This window comes from Microcaecilia unicolor, chromosome 3 (assembly GCF_901765095.1).
Source record: "Microcaecilia unicolor chromosome 3, aMicUni1.1, whole genome shotgun sequence".
Lineage (NCBI taxonomy): Eukaryota > Metazoa > Chordata > Amphibia > Gymnophiona > Siphonopidae > Microcaecilia > Microcaecilia unicolor.
This window is the reverse complement of record NC_044033.1, coordinates 173,103,416-173,125,712: the sequence shown is the minus strand read 5'-3', so window position 1 is coordinate 173,125,712 and position 22,297 is coordinate 173,103,416. Positions and strand designations below refer to the sequence as shown.

General features: G+C 42.6%; 1 protein-coding gene across 2 annotated transcripts in view; it reads right to left on the bottom strand.

The window, feature by feature from the left end:
- The window catches only part of OS9 (OS9 endoplasmic reticulum lectin), a 191,457-nt gene that overhangs the window by 42,860 nt on the left and 126,300 nt on the right, over positions 1–22,297 (bottom strand). For both annotated transcript variants that reach the window (XM_030196589.1, XM_030196590.1), the window contains exons 10-11: positions 21,126–21,214; positions 8,849–9,091 (exon numbers count right to left, since the gene is read on the bottom strand). In XM_030196589.1, the coding sequence (XP_030052449.1) occupies positions 8,849–9,091; positions 21,126–21,214 (332 nt within the window). The remainder of the gene's footprint in view (positions 1–8,848; positions 9,092–21,125; positions 21,215–22,297) is intronic.

The following is a 22,297-nucleotide window of genomic DNA, read 5'->3' as shown; positions in this document are numbered from 1 at the left end:
ATCAACCCTGAAGGCCGGCGTCAACCGTGCTCCTTCTTTTCACGTAAATTCTCTCCTGCCGAACGGAATTATACGGTAGGGGATAGAGAACTCTTGGCGCTGAAACTAGCACTGCAGGAGTGGAGACACTTACTGGAAGGAGCGGAACATCGGTTCACGGTCATCACTGATCATAAGAACCTCCTGTACCTCCAAGAGGCCCAGCGGCTGAACCCCCGACAGGCCCGGTGGTCATTATTCTTTGCCAGGTTTCATTTTCAATTAGTGTTCCGGGCGGCCTCCCAGAATACCCCGGCAGATGCGCTCTCCCGGGCCTTTGAGGTACCAGAAGAGACTAAGGAGACTCATCCGATGTTAGACCCCGCTTGTCTCAGTGCGGCCACAGGGGAGGTTGCCCAAATCCAGAAATTCGTGGCGGCCGCCGACCGGAAAAGGGTTCTGCAATGGGGGCACTCGTCTAGATGGGCCGGGCACTTCGGGTACCAAAAGACACTCCGATTCATCACGAGACATTATCGATGGCCACAGATGAGACGAGATATCCTCCAGTTTGTTACCTCGTGCCCGGTATGTGCCCGAACCAAGCCAGTAGGAGGACCCCCCGTGGGAGACCTACAACCACTGCCCGTACCGACCAGCCCCTGGTCGGAGATATCCATGGACTTTATCACGGACTTACCTCGTTCCCAGGGTCATACCGTGATCTGGGTGGTGATAGATCGGTTCTCTAAAATGGCTCACTTTGTCCCATTCATGAACCTTCCGTCGGCCGCTCCTCTAGCCCAAGCGTTCATTCACCACATTTTTCGACTACATGGACTGCCCACTCGGATTATCAGTGACCGGGGGCCCCAATTTACCTCCCACTTCTGGAGAACTTTGTGCACGGCCTTGGGGGTGGAGAACCATTTTTCATCCGCTTACCATCCTCAAACCAACGGCATGGTTGAGAGGATTAACCAAACCCTGAAAGGATTCTTACGAGCCTTTGTCAACCAACGACAAGATAACTGGGCTTCTCTACTCCCCTGGGCCGAGTTCGCTTATAACCAAAGTGACCACTCATCCTCCGGGCAGTCCCCGTTCTTCCTGGTATATGGACGACATCCCAGGCTTCCTGGGCCGTTCCCGGCTACCGCCATGACCCCGGCGGAGGACCAAGTCGTAGCCGACCTACAAGAGGTCTGGAAGATGGCTAGGGAACAATTACAGAAAACCGCGACCAAGGACAAGATCTTTGCTGACCGCCATCGGCGGCCCGCTCCCGTGCTCCAACCAGGACAGAAAGTATGGCTAAGCACGAAACATCTGAGACTCCGGGGATCTTCCCGAAGACTGGGACCTCGATATGCGGGACCATATGCAATCCAAGAACGAATTGGGCCGGTAACGTATCGATTGCGGTTACCCGCCACCCTACGAGTACATAACGCCTTCCATATCTCGCTATTGAAAAGGTTCCGGGAGTCCGGGTGGCACCCGCATCCAGCCCAAGAAGAGGATCTCCAGGTGGTCCCGGACCCGGAGTACGAGGTAGGGGAGATTCTCGACTCAAAGTGGCGGCGGGGAAGACTGTATTATTTGTTATCATGGAAATCTTTTGGCCCCGAAGATAATTCCTGGGAACCCGTGACTAATGTTCATGCTCCAGAATTGGTCAAAGCCTTCCACGCCCGATATCCGTCCAAACCCGGGCCCCGGAGGAAGGGGTCTTCCGGGGAGGATACTGTCCCGTTCCGGGCCCTTACCTGGCGGTCCGCGGGCCGGAGCGGGAGGCTGGGGCGCCCATGGGATGCGGGGCGACGGGGGAAGGCTGCCACAGGGATCGCCGCGACTGCAAGTTGCTCCGAGGCCGGCGATCCTCAAGAACTAACGCCGGCCTCGGAGAAGGAGATCCGCCGGCCAAGATGGCGGCGCCGGCGTCGGCGGCCTCCTCGCTGCAGCAGGACCAGCGAGGAGGCTCCGCCCACTTGCGCCGGATTGGCGCATCCACGTGGGAACTCCGCCCATCGGACGAGAGGACCAATCCGGTCCCCACTGCCGGCCTGGGCGGAGAGGATTGGTTCCAGCTGTTTGCCTGCCAGGACAAGCGGGGGATTTAAACGGAAGCACGGAGGGGATCCAGTGCTTCCGTTTTGTTGTTTGAAGCCATCCTGCTACTGACTTCCAAGCCTGTGTTTGTTCCTCGTGGCAGCTAGCCGTCCGGCTAGCTACTTCCAAGCCTGTGTTTGTTCCTCGTGGCAGCTAGCCGTCCTGCTAGCTATTTCCAAGCCTGTGTTTGTTCCTCGTGGCAGCTAGCCGTCCTGCTAGCTACTTCCAAGACTGTGTTTGTTCCTCGTAACAGCTAGCCGTCCTAGCTTCTTCCAAGACTGTGTTTGTTCCTCGTGACAGCTAGCCGTCCTGCTAGCTACTTCCAAGCCTGTGTTTGTTCCTCGTGGCAGCTAGCCGTCCTGCTAGCTATTTCCAAGACTGTGTTTGTCCCTCGTGACCGCTAGCCGTCCTGCTAGCTTCTTCCAAGACTGTGCTTGTCCCTGTTGTCAGCTAGCCGTCCTGCTTGTCACTTCCGCAGACGGTATCCGCTCCCAGTGCGCAGCTAGCCGCCCGGCTAAGTTACGCTCACCAAGGACTCTGTACCCACATCCAGCCAGGCCAGCCGTCACCCCGTGGTTCCAGCAGTCCTGCTGGCCACCCGCAGCTGAGGGCTCAACCCTCGGTGAACGGCGGTCGCCGCGGGTGAAGATTCGGGGTGCTCGGTTATTTCCGGGGCCTAGTGGAGCTCGGGAAAACTCGAGAGCTCACCAACACCAGAGTGACATCAGAGCCGCGACAATAAGATCTATAACTCAAAAAACCTCTAAACCATTACAAAACTTTACCCATAACTCCTAACTCTTCCAAATTCTGCAACAAGGCATAATCCACCAAATCAAAAGCCGATGACAAGTCGAATTGATTTGGTGGATCATGCCTTCTTGCAGAATTTGGATGTTATAGATCTTATGGAGTTAAATTACATTCGGATTTATCATTAAGTTGGAATAATCCCTGTGGAGTTCCGCAGGGTTCTCCCTTATCTCCAATATTGTTTAATATCTTTTTGTGGACTCTCGAGTACATTATTAGATAACAAGTTTCTTTATTATATCTATGCAGATGATATTTCTGTACTATTTCCTTTTCAATCTATTTCCGTTATAAATATTGCTAAAGTTCAGACTTGTATAGAACCTTTAGAAGGATGGACGTATAGCCATAGATTAAAACTTAATACAGAGAAAACTAAAATTCTCTGTTTTCATACCAGCCCAGAACAAATCCTTCAGTCACTTATCATCAACAATGTTGTTTTTGGCAGTACATATTGATCGTTCAATTTCATTAGAACCACAGGTAAGTCATGTAGTCAAAAAATGTATTTTTCTAATGAAGAAACTTCGCACTATTAGGAAATGTTTTGATGCCAATCACTATGAACAATTAGTTCACTCTTTGTTATTATCAAGTTTGGATTATTGTAACCTGATTTATTTAGATTGTAGTCTCTTTAACATACCCTTTGAACAAACAGTTAGATTGATTTTTAATCTAACCTTGACCACATGCTTCTTTTTATTTTAAACTTCACTGGTTGCCAATTACTGCCAGAATATTAAACTGGCTTGTGTTTTTTTTCTCACAATAAATGTTTATTGAAGTTTTGAGAAGGTTACATCAATGCAAAAAAGGAAATGTCAAACCAGTATCATCTTGTTAAGCTCCCTCTTTAAACCAAACTCAGTATTAAACAGTTAAGACTTCCCCTTCCCTTGGCTTGTGTTCTTTATAAAGTGTTGCAAGGACAGATCCTGAATTACATGCTTGCGCACTTTTGTTCTGCTCCTTTAAAAAGAGTTTGAAACCATACTAGTAACAATTTATGTTACTTTCTTCTCTTTTGGTACTGGTGGATTCTCACTCATTCCTTTTACTTGTTGGAGCACTTGTCCATGTTTGATGATGAAGACAGATTCTGGAGGTTTACTTTCATATTTGCAAAGGAATTGATCAGGTAATTTGTAAAAACAAGTGGCAAATGTATAAGTAAGCAGGAAACCTAAGAATGAGCAACTGACAGCTGTGGCCCAGGATAGCAAATTACGGATGAGATATTTTATAGAAAACATAGAAAAAAACTGGTACAACAGACACCTGTAGATTTGTAAGAAAAAGTTAGAAAATGTGGTCTCATCTTGTAGTTGGCTGTGAGGTTCTAACGGCAATAAATTTCTATACAGAGAGGTACAAGGTGGCAAATCTCATCCACTGGAAACTGGAAACATTGTAACATTACTGCACCAGAAAAGCTCTCTTTGGACAATGCAAAGTATTATGATGAGCACTAGCAGTGTATTTGAGAGACAGATCATACCTTGACTTAGGTGTGAGGTTCTTACTGTCATGTTATGCACAGAAGCAGCAAATCCTCGCAGAATAGGAAATACATATCACAACAGTGAAGATGACTCGAGAATAAGCAGACGATGCTTCAGATAGGTAAAAGTTTATTGTGGAACAAATGAGACTCGACACAGCTGTGTTTCAGCCAGCAAGGCCTGCATCATTTAAAATAAAAGATAAAAAATATTAACAACATAGGGTCAAAAACATAAAAGTAAAAAAATGCTATCGTGACACAGTAATCCAGATGAATGACCATGTATTGCAAACAAGGAATCACTTACAAATACAAAGAAAATAAACAACATGTATATAATATAATGAAGCACTCAAAATGACTGGCAAAAACCAAAATAGATCAACAACATGATAGGGTGTAAAAGAGGACATGTCCTCTTTTACACCACAACACACTGTTGATCTATTTTGTTTTGGCATATTTTTGCCAGTCATTTCAAGTGGACGTTTAAGTACAATCCAAGAGGTACTTATATGCTTCATTATATTATATACATGTTGCTTATTTTCTCTGTATTTGTGATTCCTTGTTTGTAAGACATTATGGTCGTTCATCTGAATTACTGTGTAAAAAGTTAGTTATTTTTTACTTTTATGTTTTTGACTATGTTGTTTTTAATATTTATCTTTTGTTTTAAATGTATTTACTATGATTATTTATATATATATTTGAAACAGACTCCTGATGCAGGCCTTATTGGCCAAAACACAGCTATGTTGCGTGTTGTTTGTTCCACAATAAACCTTTAGACCAGCTAAAGCATCGTCTGCTTATTCTCAAGTTATCTTCGCTGTTGTGATACATATGCACAAAAATAACCCATTTGGAGACCATGCCCCCAAAAGAAGAACTACAAAGGGACCAAAAGCCACACCCGTCTATTTCAAATTTTTAAAAAATGGAAGAGAGGGGGCAGAGAGAAACATAATAACTCTTCACAACAAATCAGTTCCTTCCATATACAAAGGGCAGAGAGTAGCTTAAATAGTTACTAGTTGGATGATAACATCTGGAAGAGGTAGAAAAGCAGCGAGCAAAACTGAAAGGAGGCATTTTAAGGGTAACAAACCTTTTGTAAGGAATGTAAAACAAAGTTACTCACCTTTAAACAGGACATATTACCAGGGCAGACACTACCCAGCATTCTAGATTTTTCATAAGCTTTTGGCATCCCCTATCATGCCAGTGCACATGCCTTAATGCCTGCCTCTGTGTGGGACCAGCAATCAGTATTTAAAAGTTCAGAGAATACAACTCCTAGGGAGGGTACGAGAGAACATCTGTCCTGCTGTCCTTGGAAAACACCTGCTACAGGTAACTTCACTTTCTCCAAAGACAAGCAAGACATCAGTATTACCACATATGGAAATCCCTAGCTACCAGACTCACCACAAAAACAAACAGACAATAAGAACTTGCAACAGGAAAGGAAAATCAGAACCAATAAACTGAACTGTGAATAAAACTGTGTAAGTGCATCTTGGAACTGAACAGAATAGGCCTAGTTGAATTCTAGACCCCCAAACAAATTCTGCAGAACAGTCTGCCTAAACCAGCTATAGCATCGGGTCTCCTGCTCAAGGTAGCAGTGCTATGTGAATGCATGAACCGAAGACCATGTTGCAGCTCTGCAGATCTACTACATGAAAGCTGACCTTAAGTGGGCTACCAATACAGCCACTGCTCTGACATTGGGAGCCACCAGCCTGGGCTCCTGCTTTTATAAATGTCAGATGCAAGAAAAACATTGCTGGTCCTGTGCAACTGGGGCAAGCAAGAAGGCACAAGCGTATGCCAGTTGGGGCACCAAAAGCCTCTGAAAAATCTAGCACATTGGGCAGTATAGCACACTGGGCAGCATCTACAGAAGAGCTCCATCGGGGACGTCACCCATATGTGGTAAAACCGATGTCCTGCTTGTCCTCAGAGAAATAAAAGCAAGAGGAAAAAAGGTTGCCTTCATTAACTACAAGTGATCACAGAAAGAGGAAGACAAGCAACAATTTTTGGGAAAGCTAAGAGAAGTTGGTAAAGTAGTCAGGAAAGCAAATACGCAAATTGAAGACAAATTGCTAATAAAGTAAAATGAGGAGACAAGGCTTTTTTAAAGATGTGTTAGTGATAGGAAGAAGTACAAAAGTTGCATTGAGAGACTCAAGGATGAAGGGAAGGAATATTTCTGTACTGCGTTCACAGATGAAGGGCCAGGAGTAGGCCTGCAGAAAACAAACACAAATAGGAATGGAGTGTGGTAGATCTTGAACAATTTTCAGAGGACTGTTAATGAGGAGCTAGTTAAACTAGAAGGTAGTCAGGAGAAGGGGCCAGATGGCATACATCTGAGTGAACTGAAGGAATTAGGGAGATTCTGGCAGTTCTGCCGTCTTTCAATGCTTTAGAGTCAGGAATGGTCCCAAAGGCCTGGAGAAGGGCGGATGTGGTTCCTCTCCACAAAAGCAGATTGGGAACTACAGGCCAGTTAGTCTTACCTCTATGTTGAGCAAATTAATGGAAATGATTCTAAAAGAGAGAACAGTGAGACTTATGGAATCCAATGGATTGCAAGCACCATGATTATACTAGAGGAGGGTCTTGTCGAGACAAATCTGATTAATTTCATTGACTGGATGACCAGAGAGATGAATCGAGGGATAACACTAGATATGGTGTACTTAAGATTTTAGCAAAACCTTTGACAGTCCAGCATAGACAACTTATAAATAAACTGAGGGCTCTTGGTATGGGCCCTAAAGGGACTGACTGGCTTAGGAACTGGTTGAATGGAAGGCAACAAAGGACAGTGGTAAATGGAGCTCACTCTGATGAAAGGAAGTTACAAGTGGTGTGCCACAAGGTTTGGTTCTTGGTCTGGTTCTTTTTAACATTTTTGTACCAAAATTTGCAATAGGATAGACACCCCTGATGATGTGGATAACATGAAGCGGGACCTAGCGAAGCTTGAAGAATGGTTTACTATTCTGCAGCTAAGATTTAATACTAAAAAAAAAAAAATAATAATAATGCAAGAGGAATGGTACAATATAGGGAGTGAAGTACTTCTGTGCACAAAAGAGGACTGGGTTGAGGGTGATCGAATGTGATGATCTTTAGGAGGCCAAGCAGGCAGAAAAGGCCACTGCAAAAAACACAGGAGAGGAAAAGCCAGCAGGAAAACAAGAGGTGATAATGCATCTGTAAGCCCCCAGATATTCAGCGCTATTTAACTGGCCAGGAATGGCTCCTGGCAGGTTAAATAACACTTAACCAGCTATCTGCGAATATTCAGCAGGAGATAGCCGGTTATCCCCTGCTGAATATTTACAGTCAGCGCTTAGCGACTAGCCAGTTATATCACGCGATATAACCAGCTATCCGTGACTATTCAGCACATTGCCAGCTAAGTTTGCTGGCCAAATTGGGCCACCCAAAAAGCAGGCCTATCTTTGGCCGCTATAAACTTAACCGATTAGCGCTGAATACTGGCTAGGCCAGTTAAATTTAAACTGTCAAAAAATAAACCATTCAATGCCGATCACCGAAAACAGTCCAGCATTGAATACCCAAGGCTCACCACCAACCACGGGAGTTAGCCAGGCTGCCTCCCACAGTCTGAATATCAGCCCCTATAAATCTACAGTGAGACCTCATTGTACAATTCTGGAGACCACATCTTCAAAACAAACAGGATGTAATCAGTCCAGAAGATGGCTACTAAAATGGCCAGTGGTCTTCATCATAATATATATGGGGACAGACAAAAAAACTCAATATGTATACTTTGAAAGAAGGAGAAATATGATAGAGACATTTAAATACCTCCCATGGCATAAATGCATAGGAGGCCAGTCTTTCAATTGAAGAAGCTGTGGAATGAGGAGGCATAGAATGAAGGTGAAAATGGACAAAATCAGAAGTAATCTAAGGAAATACTTCATAGAAAGTGTTGTGGATGCGTTGAACTGCCTTCCTGGTGGAGAAAAAGGCTATCTGAATTCCTCTAAGGGAGAGGAAGAGATAGTAGATGGTTTTTATCTGACTTCATTTTCTCTCTGTTTCCACGACAAGGAAGAAGTTAGTACCAAGTCAGTTGTCCCACACCATACTCTGAATGCTACATGTAGCTATACCAAGTACTAGGCACTGGTGACTTCTCCATGGCACATCCGACAGGTCTGAAGGCACAATGGCTGGGGAGCAAAACAAATTAGTTACAGACTATGGAACTGGTGATAAATCCTAAGGTAAGGACCAGCAAGAACAAAGAATCCAAGACAAAGGAGAAAACAAAGGGCCCTGAAAACAAAGAGGATAAATACAACCTGTTTCACTAAATCTGTTTTCAGTTCTTTTGTGTTTCATTCAGTCTTGGCAGCACACCCCCTGTAACATTACCTCATCAATAATAACATCAAACTCTTTTTCCATTTCTGTTTTGACATCCTCTTTTAATTTTGATATTTCAGATTTGGGCAGAAGGATTTCTTCTAGTTCCTTCTCAAATTCTTTGATGATGATCTCATCATCATCCGCTTTGTCATCCTCCTGGGGCTGCTTCTTTTTGAGAGGAGTCTCTCTGGTGTTTGTCATCTCAGGGTCATTTTCTAGGTTCTCATGTGCTACATCACCCTTCTCCTTCTGCAGAATAAAGTAAATAAAACCATTTGAAAGAATGAAGCAAGTAAGGCAGGACACAGTTTTCATGCCCAATGTACAGCTACACTAAACTGAGTAGCACAACCACCTCTGTGGACATATCAGTCACACTAGTATCATCTGCTAATGCAGAGGCCAGAGATACAGTAAGCTCTGCATGCTCAATGAGGCCCCCTAAATCATATATAATAGCCAATAAAACCCAACATGGAAGGAATTAGGTCTTACCTATTACATTTCCTTTCCTTTATTTATTTATTAGGATTTATTTACCGCCTTTTTGAAGGAATTCAAGGCGGTGTAAAGTAAGAATAGATCCAACATGAGCAATAGGCAATTACAGCAGTAAAAAATATTCAAATAACAATACAAAGTATGGCATGGTATACTACTCACAATGTCAACACAATATGTAATAGAACATTTTATTTGATAGTGAAGGGTAAAGCAAAGAAGTAACATGTAGATAGGTAAGAAAGTTAAAAAAGTAAGGTGACTGATTTAAAGAAAGTTGCACACAAGGTCAGAGAGATGGTTAAATATTATCTCAGCTACGGTAGGAGTGGATAAACATGTTCTGCTGCAGTATGTGCAGCCCGGGTCACTCCTTGTGTGTGTGAGTGAGACTAACAAGTTAGTTACTTCTTCCATTAAAGGCCTGGTTGAAGAGCCAAGCTTTCACCTGCTTCCTGAAGTAGAGATAGCCTTGTGTTAAGCGCAGCCTTTCAGGCAGTGCATTCCAGGGTGTGGGGGCTACTCCGGAGAAGGCTCGCTTGCGGGTATCACATTGTGTAATGTCTTTTAGAGAGGTATGGTTAGTGAAAGTCCTTGGGAGGACCTTAGTGTCTTTGGTGGTGTATGGAGGGTCATCCTATTCTTCAGGTACTCAGGGCCATTCCCTTTCAGGGCCTTGAAGATCAGACATAGAGTTTTAAATTTAGCCCTGTATTATACTGGTAGCCAATGAAGTTCTTGCAAAAATGGTGTGATATGGTCACGTCGCTTGCAACCTTCTATGAGTCTTGCTGCTGCATTCTGAATCAACTGGAGCTGGTGCAGACCCTTTGTAATCAGACCATTGTATAGTTCATTGCAGTAATCCAGTCTTGATGTTATCATGGCATGCACAGCTGGGATAAGATTTACCTTCTTGATGTAAGGAGAGAGGCAGCGTAGCTGTCGCAAATAGTAGAAGCAGCTCTTGAAGGTTGCTTGGATTTGGGGTATCACAGTAAGTGTTGAATCTAACTGTACTCCAAGGTTCCTGACTTGTGGTTTAGTTCTACCAGTTCAGTCCAGAACCTGTGGGCTATGACCGCCAACCAACAGATGAAGATACAGACTAACAGTTTGTGAACTCTGCCTATAAAAGGCACCATGCAGCCTATAGGTCTTTTGTAGTTCAACTGACAAAGCAATGCAATAGGGCATTTCCTTCATTCTTGCATTACAAACTTTTCCCCCTTGATTTTAAATTATTGAAACAGTTATTGAACACGTAATACAGAACTTTGAAAACAAGAGAAGAAAGCCAACGAAAAGATCAAGTTAACTCATATCCAAAAAGACTCTTGTCCCACTATAAACTTAGGAGGGACCCTGGACAAAACCAACAGGCAAGACCTACTTTCTTTTTCCTTAGCAACCATAACAGACCAGTCCAGTGCCTGTGAAATGCAGCAAAGCAATCCTCAAGAAAGGGGGGGGGGGGGGCTTGAGGTACCCCCCATATCAGAACTTTGGCAAGAAAAGATGCTTCTATTTGTGCAGCATTAAGGCTATAGTGCTTTACAAAGGAATGCAATGACAACCACATAGCCACCCTGCAAATATCCACCAGAGCTACCATCTCCTTTGTCAAATGAGCCCTTAAGCCAGGGGGAGACTGCACTATTTTAACATATATGCTGACAATTCCATCCTTAAGTCAACAGGCAATTGTGGCTTTAGATGCTACTTCTCTTTTTTTCTGCATCACCAAAAAGAATCACTGGTCTGATTTTCTGAACTCGTTAGTCACCTTCAGATAGCAGAGGAGAATCCACCACTAGCAGATGCAGCATTCTATACTCCTCCCTGCAGAAGGAGAGAACAACCACTATCTGAGTAACATGGAAAAACAATACCATTTTAGGCAGGAAAGAAGGTACTCCCCCCCCCCCCCCCCCCCCCACACACACACACACACTTGGGGAGTTGTTAGAAATCATTACAGAACATGGGAACTATGCTGGTTTTAAATTAAACTTTTCTAAGTCGGAGGCACTGGCAACTGAAGAGTCGAGGCAGACTTGGAGGGGATATTCCCCACTGAGGTGGGCATCATAATCTTTTAGATATTTAGGAATCCAAATGCCTCATTCTACCAAGCTGTTGTGCTCTCTTAATGTGGGAATTCTTTTAGAAACGACAAAGCAACAGCTGGAGAGCTGGTTTACTTTATCCTTGTCTGATTCAGGTCGGATTAATTTATATCGTATGGTAGTCTTCCCCAGATGGCTCTGTGCCCCAGGTCCTGCCCTTCCACTTCTTAAAGAGGGATCTTTCCCTGGTTGATCAAATTTTGTTGGGGACAGAAAAAAGCCAAATTACAGCTGTCGTATTTATTTGGTAACTGCCAGAGTGGAGGATTAGGCCTGGCAAATTTACATCTTTGTAACTATGCTTGCCTTTTATGACATCTTGGAGACTGGCTGTTATACCACAATGATTACACTCCTACTACATATGAATAAATGCTGTATACACTGTACAATATTAGGTCCCTTTTGCAGGTTCCCAAGAGGCTTTGCCATGCTCATTGGAAAGTTGTGTACTATTCAGACTATTGAAAGACACTTGAAATAAACTGACACAATGGTTGGGTTGTACCCCCATAGGAACAGATCAGTTGCCAATAAGAGGTAATATACAAATCCCACCAGGCACAGATAATATTATTTATTAGTTGGGAGAATCAGGGTTATAGTTTGGTAGAGAATGTCCTTACTACTGAAGGTATAATGATGAGTTTTGAGGATTTTTGATAGAGTGTAGATGTGACGTGGGGAGATCAATTTGCTTTTTGTCAGCTTAAACACTATATCCAATCTTGACCCTAGTGCTCTGAAACTGAAGTTGGAAGAGAAACTAAGAGGATTTTTTGAGTCAGTCGTTGAGGACAAAATGACTACTTTGGGGTGTTTTTTTTTTAAGTTATTCATACCTGGAGGGGAGAAAGGAATTTATTTACAGTAGTAAAACTGAGATGAGAGTTAGATCTGGGGAAGTTATTAGAATAGTAGAGTACAAATAGAGAGGGTAGAACAGCATACAACCAAAGTATACAGACAAAAAAAGCAACACTAGGCCTTCAAGACTAGGACAACAGGAGTACTTTATTAGAAGATGACCTGACACGGGCCGTGTTTCGGCATCAAATGATGCCTGCCTCAGGGGTCTGATAACAAAACACATAAATACATGTATAGATAAAAGACAATTGTTCAAACAATCAAATAATCATATTCATAATAATATTAGTACTTTAAAAACTAAGAAGTGATAAAAATTGTTATGAAGGTATAGCATCACTGAAAAACATCATAAACAAATATTTATAAAGAATCACATAAATAATCCATAGTATAAAACAATTTATAACTATACAGATAATATAAGAAACGTATAAAAGGATAAACAGTGTATATTCTTTCCTCTTTAGGCCTGTTACTAAGGGCTAGGCTAAGGCCTGTACTGTCAGTTTGGTCATCATAAGATGGCCTAACAAGTTATCTTTGCAACATACAGTGCTTTTCTCAGGAGCTGGGAGCTGAGATCATGCCTTTCATATAAGGTAACCTTGGCAGTTGCTAACAGGCTGAGGACACAGTGTGAGGGCTAAGGGAGATAGACAGAGAGAGGACACAAGGGTATTGTTCTATGTAATTCTTTGCTCTGTGACTAACTGCACGCTATACTGATAACTGACTAACCAATGGCCACAGACTGTTCATGTGCAAACACATCAGGAGAGAGTGATAGAATACATAACCAATCCATATATGGTATAAGGCAACCTAATGGTGCTAGTTTATGGGAAATCACATGATTTATGAGAAATGGAATTTGCAACAGTATATATGTGATGTCCGGGAGGTGTTAGCTGAGAAGTTTTTGTTTTTCAGGATGTGCGCTGCTGACTGACAACCTGCTCCAAGAAAGAGAACTATTATTTGTATTTTTTGGCTCTGTGACAAGCTAATAAAAGGTAATTTACTGGCTGCGCCTAATGGAGTCTAAGTTCTCTTCCTTATCTGTGCTTTCCCTCTCTGGGGGGGGGGGGGGGGGGGGGGGGGGCTAAGAGATGGAAATACACAACAGTTTATCCTTTTATACGTTTCTTATAAGTGGTTTATCTGTATAGTTATAAATTGTTTTATACTATGGATAATTTATGTGGATTATTTATGTGATTCTTTATATTTGTTTATGATGTTTTTCAGTGATGCTATACCTTCATAACAATTTTTATCACTTCTTAGTTTTTAAAATACTATTATGAATATGATTATTTGATTGTTTGAACAATTGTCTTTTATCTATACATGTATTTATGTGTTTTGTTATCAGACCCCCTGAGGCAGGCGTCATTTGACGCCGAAACACGGCCCGTGTCGGGTCATATGCTAATAAAGTACTCCTGTTGTCCTTTTTTGTCTGGAAGTTATTAGAATGGAATGTGGCCTACACCATCAAAAGTATACCCCCAAGTGGCCCACAGTGCAGATCTTCAAGAGCGTACATTCTGTGTTCTCCATAGGACATATTTCACACAGGAACAGATGTGTAAGGCAGAAAAGATAAACATCGATTTGTGTCAAGTGTCCTAGGGGAGAAATACTTTTTTTTATTGTACAACCTGGTATTGTACATTTGTACAGTATTTTTGGTCTGATATTGTCCTAACAGGTTACTCAGATAAAGTGCAAGAGTTCATTTAACTGTGAAATTTATTTTGTTTGATATGTCAGCAGGGTTAGGTGCAATGGAGAAAGAGCAGAAAGTGCTAGCTCAAAAATTAATAGTAGTGAGGAAAAAATGTATAATGTGCTTCTGGCTGAGCCCTGAGCCTCTGTCCTTTTGGACATGGAGAACAAGTGTTCATAATCTGACTCTTTGGGAGGAAAGTACTTCTGCAAAGAGAAGAAAGACATTTCTCTCTCTGGGACCTGTATTTACAGACCATGTCCATATCACCACAGCAAGAAGTTTGATATTGAATAATTTATAAATCTGGTACTAATGTTATGGAGATGGGGAAAGTGTACATGGGGGGGTGGGGGTTGATGTTTTGGAAACATAGATAATATGCTTTTATGTTCTACATATGCTGTTTTTTGTGGGTTGTTTTAAGTCTGAATATATTATTTGGAACTCAATAAAAATGTATGAAAATAAAAAGGAGATAGAGCAGCTTTTAAACTAGAAACTGGGGTCGACAGTCTCTCAAAATGAATGGGTCTGTACAAGATATCTTTAAAAGATATCACCAAAACAGGGAAGATAGGGCATTCCAATAGCGATGTTGCAATAGAGACCATAGTAGACCAGGTGTCTTTAAATACAGAACAGATTATAAAGATTGCAATTATCACTGTCAACTGCTAAGCAAGTCGTAAATATGAATAACATTGCTTGAATTATCTGTATGCAAATGCCAGAAACCTAAGAAATAAGATGCATTGCACTAAATGAAGAGACAGATATAATAGGCATCTCTGAGACCTGGCAGAAGGAAAATAGCCAATGGGACACTGTCATATCAGGGTACAAACTATATATTGCACTGATAGGGTTCATCGAAGTGGTGGAGGGATAGCATTATATGTTAAAGAGAGCCTGTAGTCAAGTAACTAAAAATTCTGCAGGACATGAAACACATCTTGGAATCCCTACGGCTAGAAATTCCATGTGTAAAGGGGAAAAGGATAGTGATATGAGTGTACTATCGACGCCTGGCCAGGATGAACAGACAGATGCAGAAATGTTATCAGAAATTAGGGAGGCTAACAAACTGGGTAAAACAATAATAATGGGTGATCTCAATTACCTCAATATTGACTGATCAGGGCATGCTGGGGAGGTAAAATTCCTTGATGAAATGAAGGACTGCTTTATGGAGCAGCTGGTTCAGAAACCAACAAGAGCGAGAACAATTCTTGACCTAGTCTTTAGTGGAGTGCATGAGCAAGTGCAGGAGGCAATGGTGCTGGGGGAGGAGGGCACTTGTTAACAATGATTATACTGTGATCAGATTTGATATAATGTATGGAATAAGAACACACAGGAAATCCAATACATTAGCATTTAATTTTCAAAAAGGAGACTATGATAAAATGAGAATGGTAAAAAAAATTACAATTAAAAAACAAACAAAAAAAAAACTTTGAAGAGCAGCTGCAAAGGTCAAAATTTTACATCAGGCGTAGATGCTATACAAAAATACCACCCTGGAAGCCAAGACCAAATATATTCCATGTATTAGAAAAAGAGGAAGGACGGCCAAACAACAGCCAACATGGTTAAAAAGTGAGGTGAAGGAAGCTATAGAGCTAAAAGAAAATCCTTCAGAAAATGGACTGAAAACAGGAAACAGAACAAGGAATGGCAAGTCAAATGAAAAAAACGCTGATAAAGAAGGCAAAGGGAGACTTTGAAAAGAAGATTGCATTGGAGGCAAACACACATAATAAAATCTTTTTTAGGTGTATTAGAAGCAAGAAGCTGCTAAAAGAATCAGTTGGACTGCTAGATGACTGAGGGGTAAAAGGGGCACTCAAGGAAGACAAGGCCATAGCAGAGAGATTAAGGAGAAATTAGACCGTACCTGCTAATTTGCTTTCCTTTAGTCCCTCTGGACGGCCCAGGATTGGACTGATGGGTTGTGCATGCCTTCCAGCAGGTGGAGAATGAGAAAATTCTGACTCTAGAGAGCCAACAGGAGCCCTGGCCATATGATCCTAGCCTCAGTATTTGAATAACAAAGTAGAAAAGAAAAGACCAACCTTGTGTCCCGTGGAATCCAAGCAGCCACAAAGCACACACAAAACGTGCTTAAACAACGGCCAAGCCATGTAACAATGCTCACCACCAATTCTCAACAGAGAAGAGGTATGGCACAGACTTGAGATTTATCTTATAACTTTTTTTTTTTTTATGTACAACTGTAAACTTGCAGAATAGCTCTGCCGCAGAAGACCGAAAGAACTAAATTCTGAAATTATGTACAAGTCTGTACTCTTGAAAGAAAATGGGAGGGACCTGGGCCGATCCAGAGGGACTAAAGGAAAGCAAATTAGCAGGCAAGGTCTAATTTTTCATTCCTTAGCGTCCCTCTGGACCGGCCCAGGATTGGACTGATGGGAAGTAACAAAGCAGTAATTCTAAGGGAGGGACCCCAGCAAACCCGCTGTGAGTACTCGAGTCGCAAAGACTGCCTCCTGTCAACACTGTACATCTAGTCTGTAGTGTCTAGAAAAAGAATGGAGAGAGGCAAACGTCGCCACCTTACAAATGTCTGCGGGTGGAACCAAGAACCGCTCCGCTCATGAAGCTGCTTGTCCTCTCGTGGAGTGAGCTTTTACACTTTCCGGGACTGCTCTCCCCACGAAAAGATAAGCAGAAGCTATCATTTCCTTAATCCACCGAGATATAGTGGACTTAGAAGCGGCCAAACCCTTACGCCGACCAGCAAGGAGAACAAAAAGACGATCCATGCGCTGAAAGTCTTCAGTAACCCTCAGATACCGTTTAAGCACTCTCTTCACATCCAATGTACGCAACTTCCTCTGATCCTCTGTGCCCGAGGAAGACACCAGGACAGGAAGAAAGATCGATTGGGAAAGATGAAACCGAGAAACTACCTTAGGCAGGAAAGAAGGTACTGGACGTAGGACCACTCGCTCTTTGAAAACTCCAAAAACGGAAGCCTGCAGGAAAAAGCTTGCAGCTCCGAGACCCTCCTAGCTGAAGCAATGGCTACTAAAAACACTGTCTTGAAAGTCAAATCCTTAAGGGAACAAGAAGACAGCGGTTCAAAAGGAGGACCCGTCAGTGCGGAAAGCACAAGCTTGAGATCCCAAGACGGAAAGATCACTTTGGCCGGAGGATGAAGAGTAACTCCCTTCAAAAAACGGGGGACATCTGGAAGACTAGCCAACGACTTACCTCGTATCTGACCTTGGAAACAGGAAAGGGCTGCAACCTGCACCTTAAGGGAATGGGACTTATATACCGCCTTTCTGTGGTTTTTCCAACTACATTCAAAGCGGTGTACATATTATATACAGGTACGTATTTGTGACTTGCCCAGAGTCACATGGAGCTGCAGTGGGAATCGAACCCAGATCCCTAGGATCAGAGTCCGCTGCACTAACCACTAGGCTACTCCTCCACTCCACTTCTTAAGAGAAGAAAGACAATCCTTTATCAAAGTCCCGCTGCAGAAAGTCCAATATCACCGCCACTGAAGCCCAGAAAGGAGCAATACCAGCATCTGAACACCAAACCTCAAAAATCCTCCAGGTGCGAATATAATTTAGAGACGTAGACCAACGACGCAATCTAAGCATAGTAGCAATCACTGGAGCGGAATAGCTTTTCTTAGTTAAACGAGCCTGTTCAAGAGCCAGGCCGTAAGACAAAATCGAGCTGGGTCTAGATGAGGAATCGGTCCTTGCAATAGAAGGTTCTTGTGAACATAAGTACATAAGTATTGCCATACTGGGAAAGACCAAAGGTCCATCAAGCCCAGCATCCTGTTTCCAACAGTGGCCAATCCAGATCACAAATACCTGGCAAGATCCCAAAAAGTACAAAACATTTTATACTGCTTATCCCAGAAATAGTGGATTTTCCCCAAGTCCATTTAATAACGGTTTATGGACTTTTCCTTTAAGAAGCCGTCCAAACCTTTTTTAAACTCCGCTAAGCTAACCGCCTTTACCACAGTCTCTGGCAACGAATTCCAGGGTTTAATTACACATTGAGTGAAGAAAAGGTTTCTCCGATTTGTTTTAAATTTACTACATTGTAGCTTCATCGCATGCCCCCTAGTCCTAGTATTTTTGGAAAGTGTGAACAGATGCTTCACAACAGAGAGACGAAGAGGAGGCGCAGACAGAAGATGCTGGAGGTCTGCGAACCACATATGTCGGGGCCAATCTGGAGCCACTAGAACTATCGGTCCTCCGTGTACCTCGATCCTTTGTAAGAGACGGCCCAATAGAGGCCACAGAGGAAATGCGTACAGAAGCCCGGCAGGCCACTGCTGCAAGAGGGTGTCTATCCCTTCTGCTCGAGTCTCTTCAGCGACTGAAGAAGCGAGGAACTTTTGCGTTGGGACTGGAGGCAAAGAGATCTAGCACTGGAGTGCCCCCACCAGGCTACTATCAACTGAAACGCCCGAGAGCTGAGAGACCATTTACCTGGATCGAGGGTGTGACGAATGAGAAAATCCGAATGAATGTTTTCAACCCCCGCCACATGAGCAGCTGAAATGGCGGACAGGTGAAGCTCTGCCCATGGCATGAGACTCGCCGTCTCCCGTCGCAAGAGCACTTTGTTCCCCCCTGGCGGTTGACATAGGCCACAGCCGCAGCATTGTCCGACAGAACTCTCATCGCTTTGCCTACCACCAGGGAACGAAACTCCTCAAGAGCTAGATGAATCGCTCTGGTCTCCAAGGAACTGATGAACTGGGATGCTTCCATGGGAGACCAGAGACCCTGCACCAACCTGCCTAAGCAATTGGCTCCCCAGCCCCTGAGACTGGCATCGGTCGTTAACGCTATCCACTGTGGTAGAAGCACCCCCTAAGACAGAGACCACTGGGACTGGTACCTCCCCACCTTAGTACAAAAACTTCACTTCCAGGAAGGAACATGAAAGCTACTGTAGTTGGTGGATGCTGTCTCCCCTGTTGACATTGTCCACAGTGTATAACAGTGATCTTTAACCAGATCCTCTGACTTCTTCAACTTGGTTTGAAAGAGGTTTTTCCCCTCCACTGCAAGGTACGTTGGCTGACTGCTCCAGGCCATTATTAGTTGGTGGGCTCACTGTTCTGTTCTGGTCACTGTTCTGGTGACAGGGAGGATCTTCATCACTTTTACTTGGAATTGATCCACGTAAACTTCAAACCAGTAAGTGCTCACTGTGGTTCAAAATAGGTATGTACAGAGTTCCACTTCCCCAATTTGATGCCTTTATGGCACTCCCCCCCCCCCCCAATGGTTCAGTCACTAAAAGGATGATGGCTGAGCCAACCCCAGAATAGATGTTCATGCTGGAGGTCATTACTCTAGTTCCATTGGTAGAGCAGGGTCTAGACCACCAATCAATTGGTTTTGTGGTACCAGGGTCATGAATTTGATATACTGCCTTTTCTGTGGGTACAACCAAAGCGGTTTACATATATTATATGCAGGTACGTTTTCTGCCCTAGTGAGCTCACAATCTAAGTTTGTACCAAAGAAGGATGGATCCTTTCAGCCTATTCTTAACCTCAAAGGGATCAATGTTTCATTGTAGGTGCCATGTTTTTGAATGGAAATATTAAGTCAGTGATTGTGGCAGTCAGGAGAAGGGAATGCTTGCCATCTGGATCTTCAAAAGAAGGGAAATTCTTAAAGCCAGATATATTATATTACCAGATTTGTTAACCTTCTTAAATTATGTTGCCATTTCACTGTTTCTTCATCTTGTCCCAGCACACATGGAATTCCTGTCCATATAAAATGTCACACTGCATTTTATTTCCTGCAGGACTTTTATCCTGTTTATGCCATTCTTTATATATAATGTCACCGTTTAACTCTATGCCATCCTTTATACATAATGTCACCCTTCCACCCTTTCATTTCTATATAATTTGTACCCTGATATTACTATCCAATTGGATGTCCTTCTACCAGGTCTCTGGGATGGTCCTTATGTTAAACTCTTCATTTACTGCCATACATTCTAAATCTCAAACTATTTTATTTTATTTTTTAGACTTCTGGCATTTGCCTATTACGTAGACCTCATGACACAAGAGAACAGCAAGCTTTTCCATGCCAACCTACTGATTCCTGCCTTTACAACATGGATGTTGAAAGGTAGTTTCCCATCTTCCATTTACCACACAGGTACAATATATTCTTCTTGCACCTCAAAGATCCTATTCGTATGACAGAAATTTGCACTATGGTACCATGCACAAGGTCAAAATTCCTTTGACAAATCCAGTTCCTCTGCTCTAAAACATATTTGTTGTCCCTATCCAATTCCAGTCTAAAGAAGACCTCGATAAAGCACACCTTAGTGCAATCACAGCCTATCATGACCTCAGAGAACCTAAATCCATAAAGTCACAACCCTTTATACCCTGGTTCTTGACACACTGGTACTCAAACAATTTAAGAAGGCTCCCTTCAAACCAATGGAACACATCAATGTTGCATTTTGCCTCTTGAAAAACCTTGTTCATCAATGCCACCCACCACCTCTGTTAGTAGACAAAGAAACAACAAGTTCTTGTACGTTACCCTCCGAACAATTTCATCCTAACCATGTGGTCCTGCAGGCTCATTGTTAAGTTCCTGCCAAAAGATGCTGAACCACAAATACACAAAGTAGGACTGCAGACAGATGCTCTAGCATTAACTCCACAGAACTCAATCTCACTGTAAGGTATCTCGGCTATTTTTTGACTTTGACCCAACAGACTTGGAGTTCCCATAACCAAGGGTATCCTTGCAACTTGGGTATCAGACTGCATTGCATTTTGTACAAACTCATACCTCTCCAAGATAAGAGACAGTCCACGAGCTCTAGCAACATGTTGATTGTAAGAGGAAAACAAAAACAGGGAGAAAACAGTTAAGAGTTAATGACTATTCTTAGGAAGCCAACAAGAACTACTTTTACAGAACAGTTTTTCCGATCACTATCACATATTGAAAGAAAAAATCTATTTTTTGATCAATCCTACCTTTTCTGCACTTTTTTTAAGCTCTTTTATGAAGTTGACCAGGTCATCAGGATTTCGTATGACCTTGAAATGAAGTTTACTTCGTAAACCTGAAAAACGAATTAAAATTCTACATTTGATCTAAAAACCTATTACTGCTCATTTCTAAAATACTGACAGACATATGCAGGTACACTAAGATAGTACTTCTGTGCAACTGAATGGGTTCAGCTTCTTTATCTCACAGCAAAAGTCAGTCAAGGATGTTTTCAGTATTCAGACAAGATAATGTGGAGACATCACTACCTAAACAAGACCTAAACACACATCTAAGTTGGGCATGTGCAGCTTCTCTAACAGCTGCCAATAACTGTAAGCACATTTCAGAAGACAACACCAGAGGAGACATGATAGAAAATATGGTTTCCTTATCAAATTGAACACATTAAGGATCACACACTGTGAGGTTCATTTTCAAAGAACTTAGACAAATGAAGTTCCATAGTAACCTAAGTGCTTTGAAAATGAGCCCCTACGTAACTTTCTAAGTCTAAGTGCTTTGAAAATATGCTTCTCTGTGTATTAAGCAAATAGCTTTGGGCAGTAATATAACCATTTTAGCTATCTGGATTTTATGATTTTTTTTATAAGACTTAGGTGGTTATGTTTGTAATGTATTTTATTACTTATGACAGTATTCAGTATTTGTTTTCCATCGTAACCCACTACAATGTTTTACGAAAATTAGAATATTAATATTAGCCAAAATTGGGTGGCGGAGCAGGTGGGAGAAGAGAGGTTAGTGGTTGGGAGGCGAGGATAGTGGAGGGCAGACTTATACGGTCTGTGCCGGAGCCAGTGATGGGAGACGGGAAATACTGCTGGGCCCTGAAAAAGGCAGGTACAAATCAAGGTAAGGTATACACATATGAGTTTATCTTGTTGGGCAGATTGGATGGACCATGCACGTCTTTTTTTGCCGTCATCTACTATGTTACTATCAGGCTCATTTTCAAAGCACTTAGCCTCCCAAAGTTCCATAGAAACCTATGGAACTTAGCCTCCCAAAGTGCTTTGAAAATATGCTATTATGTATATTAAGTCAATAAATACATTTAGTGATCTTTTGTCCTCCTTTCTACTGAATTCCAGAAATGCTTTCCACAGATTCTCTTTCCATATAGTAAGACTTC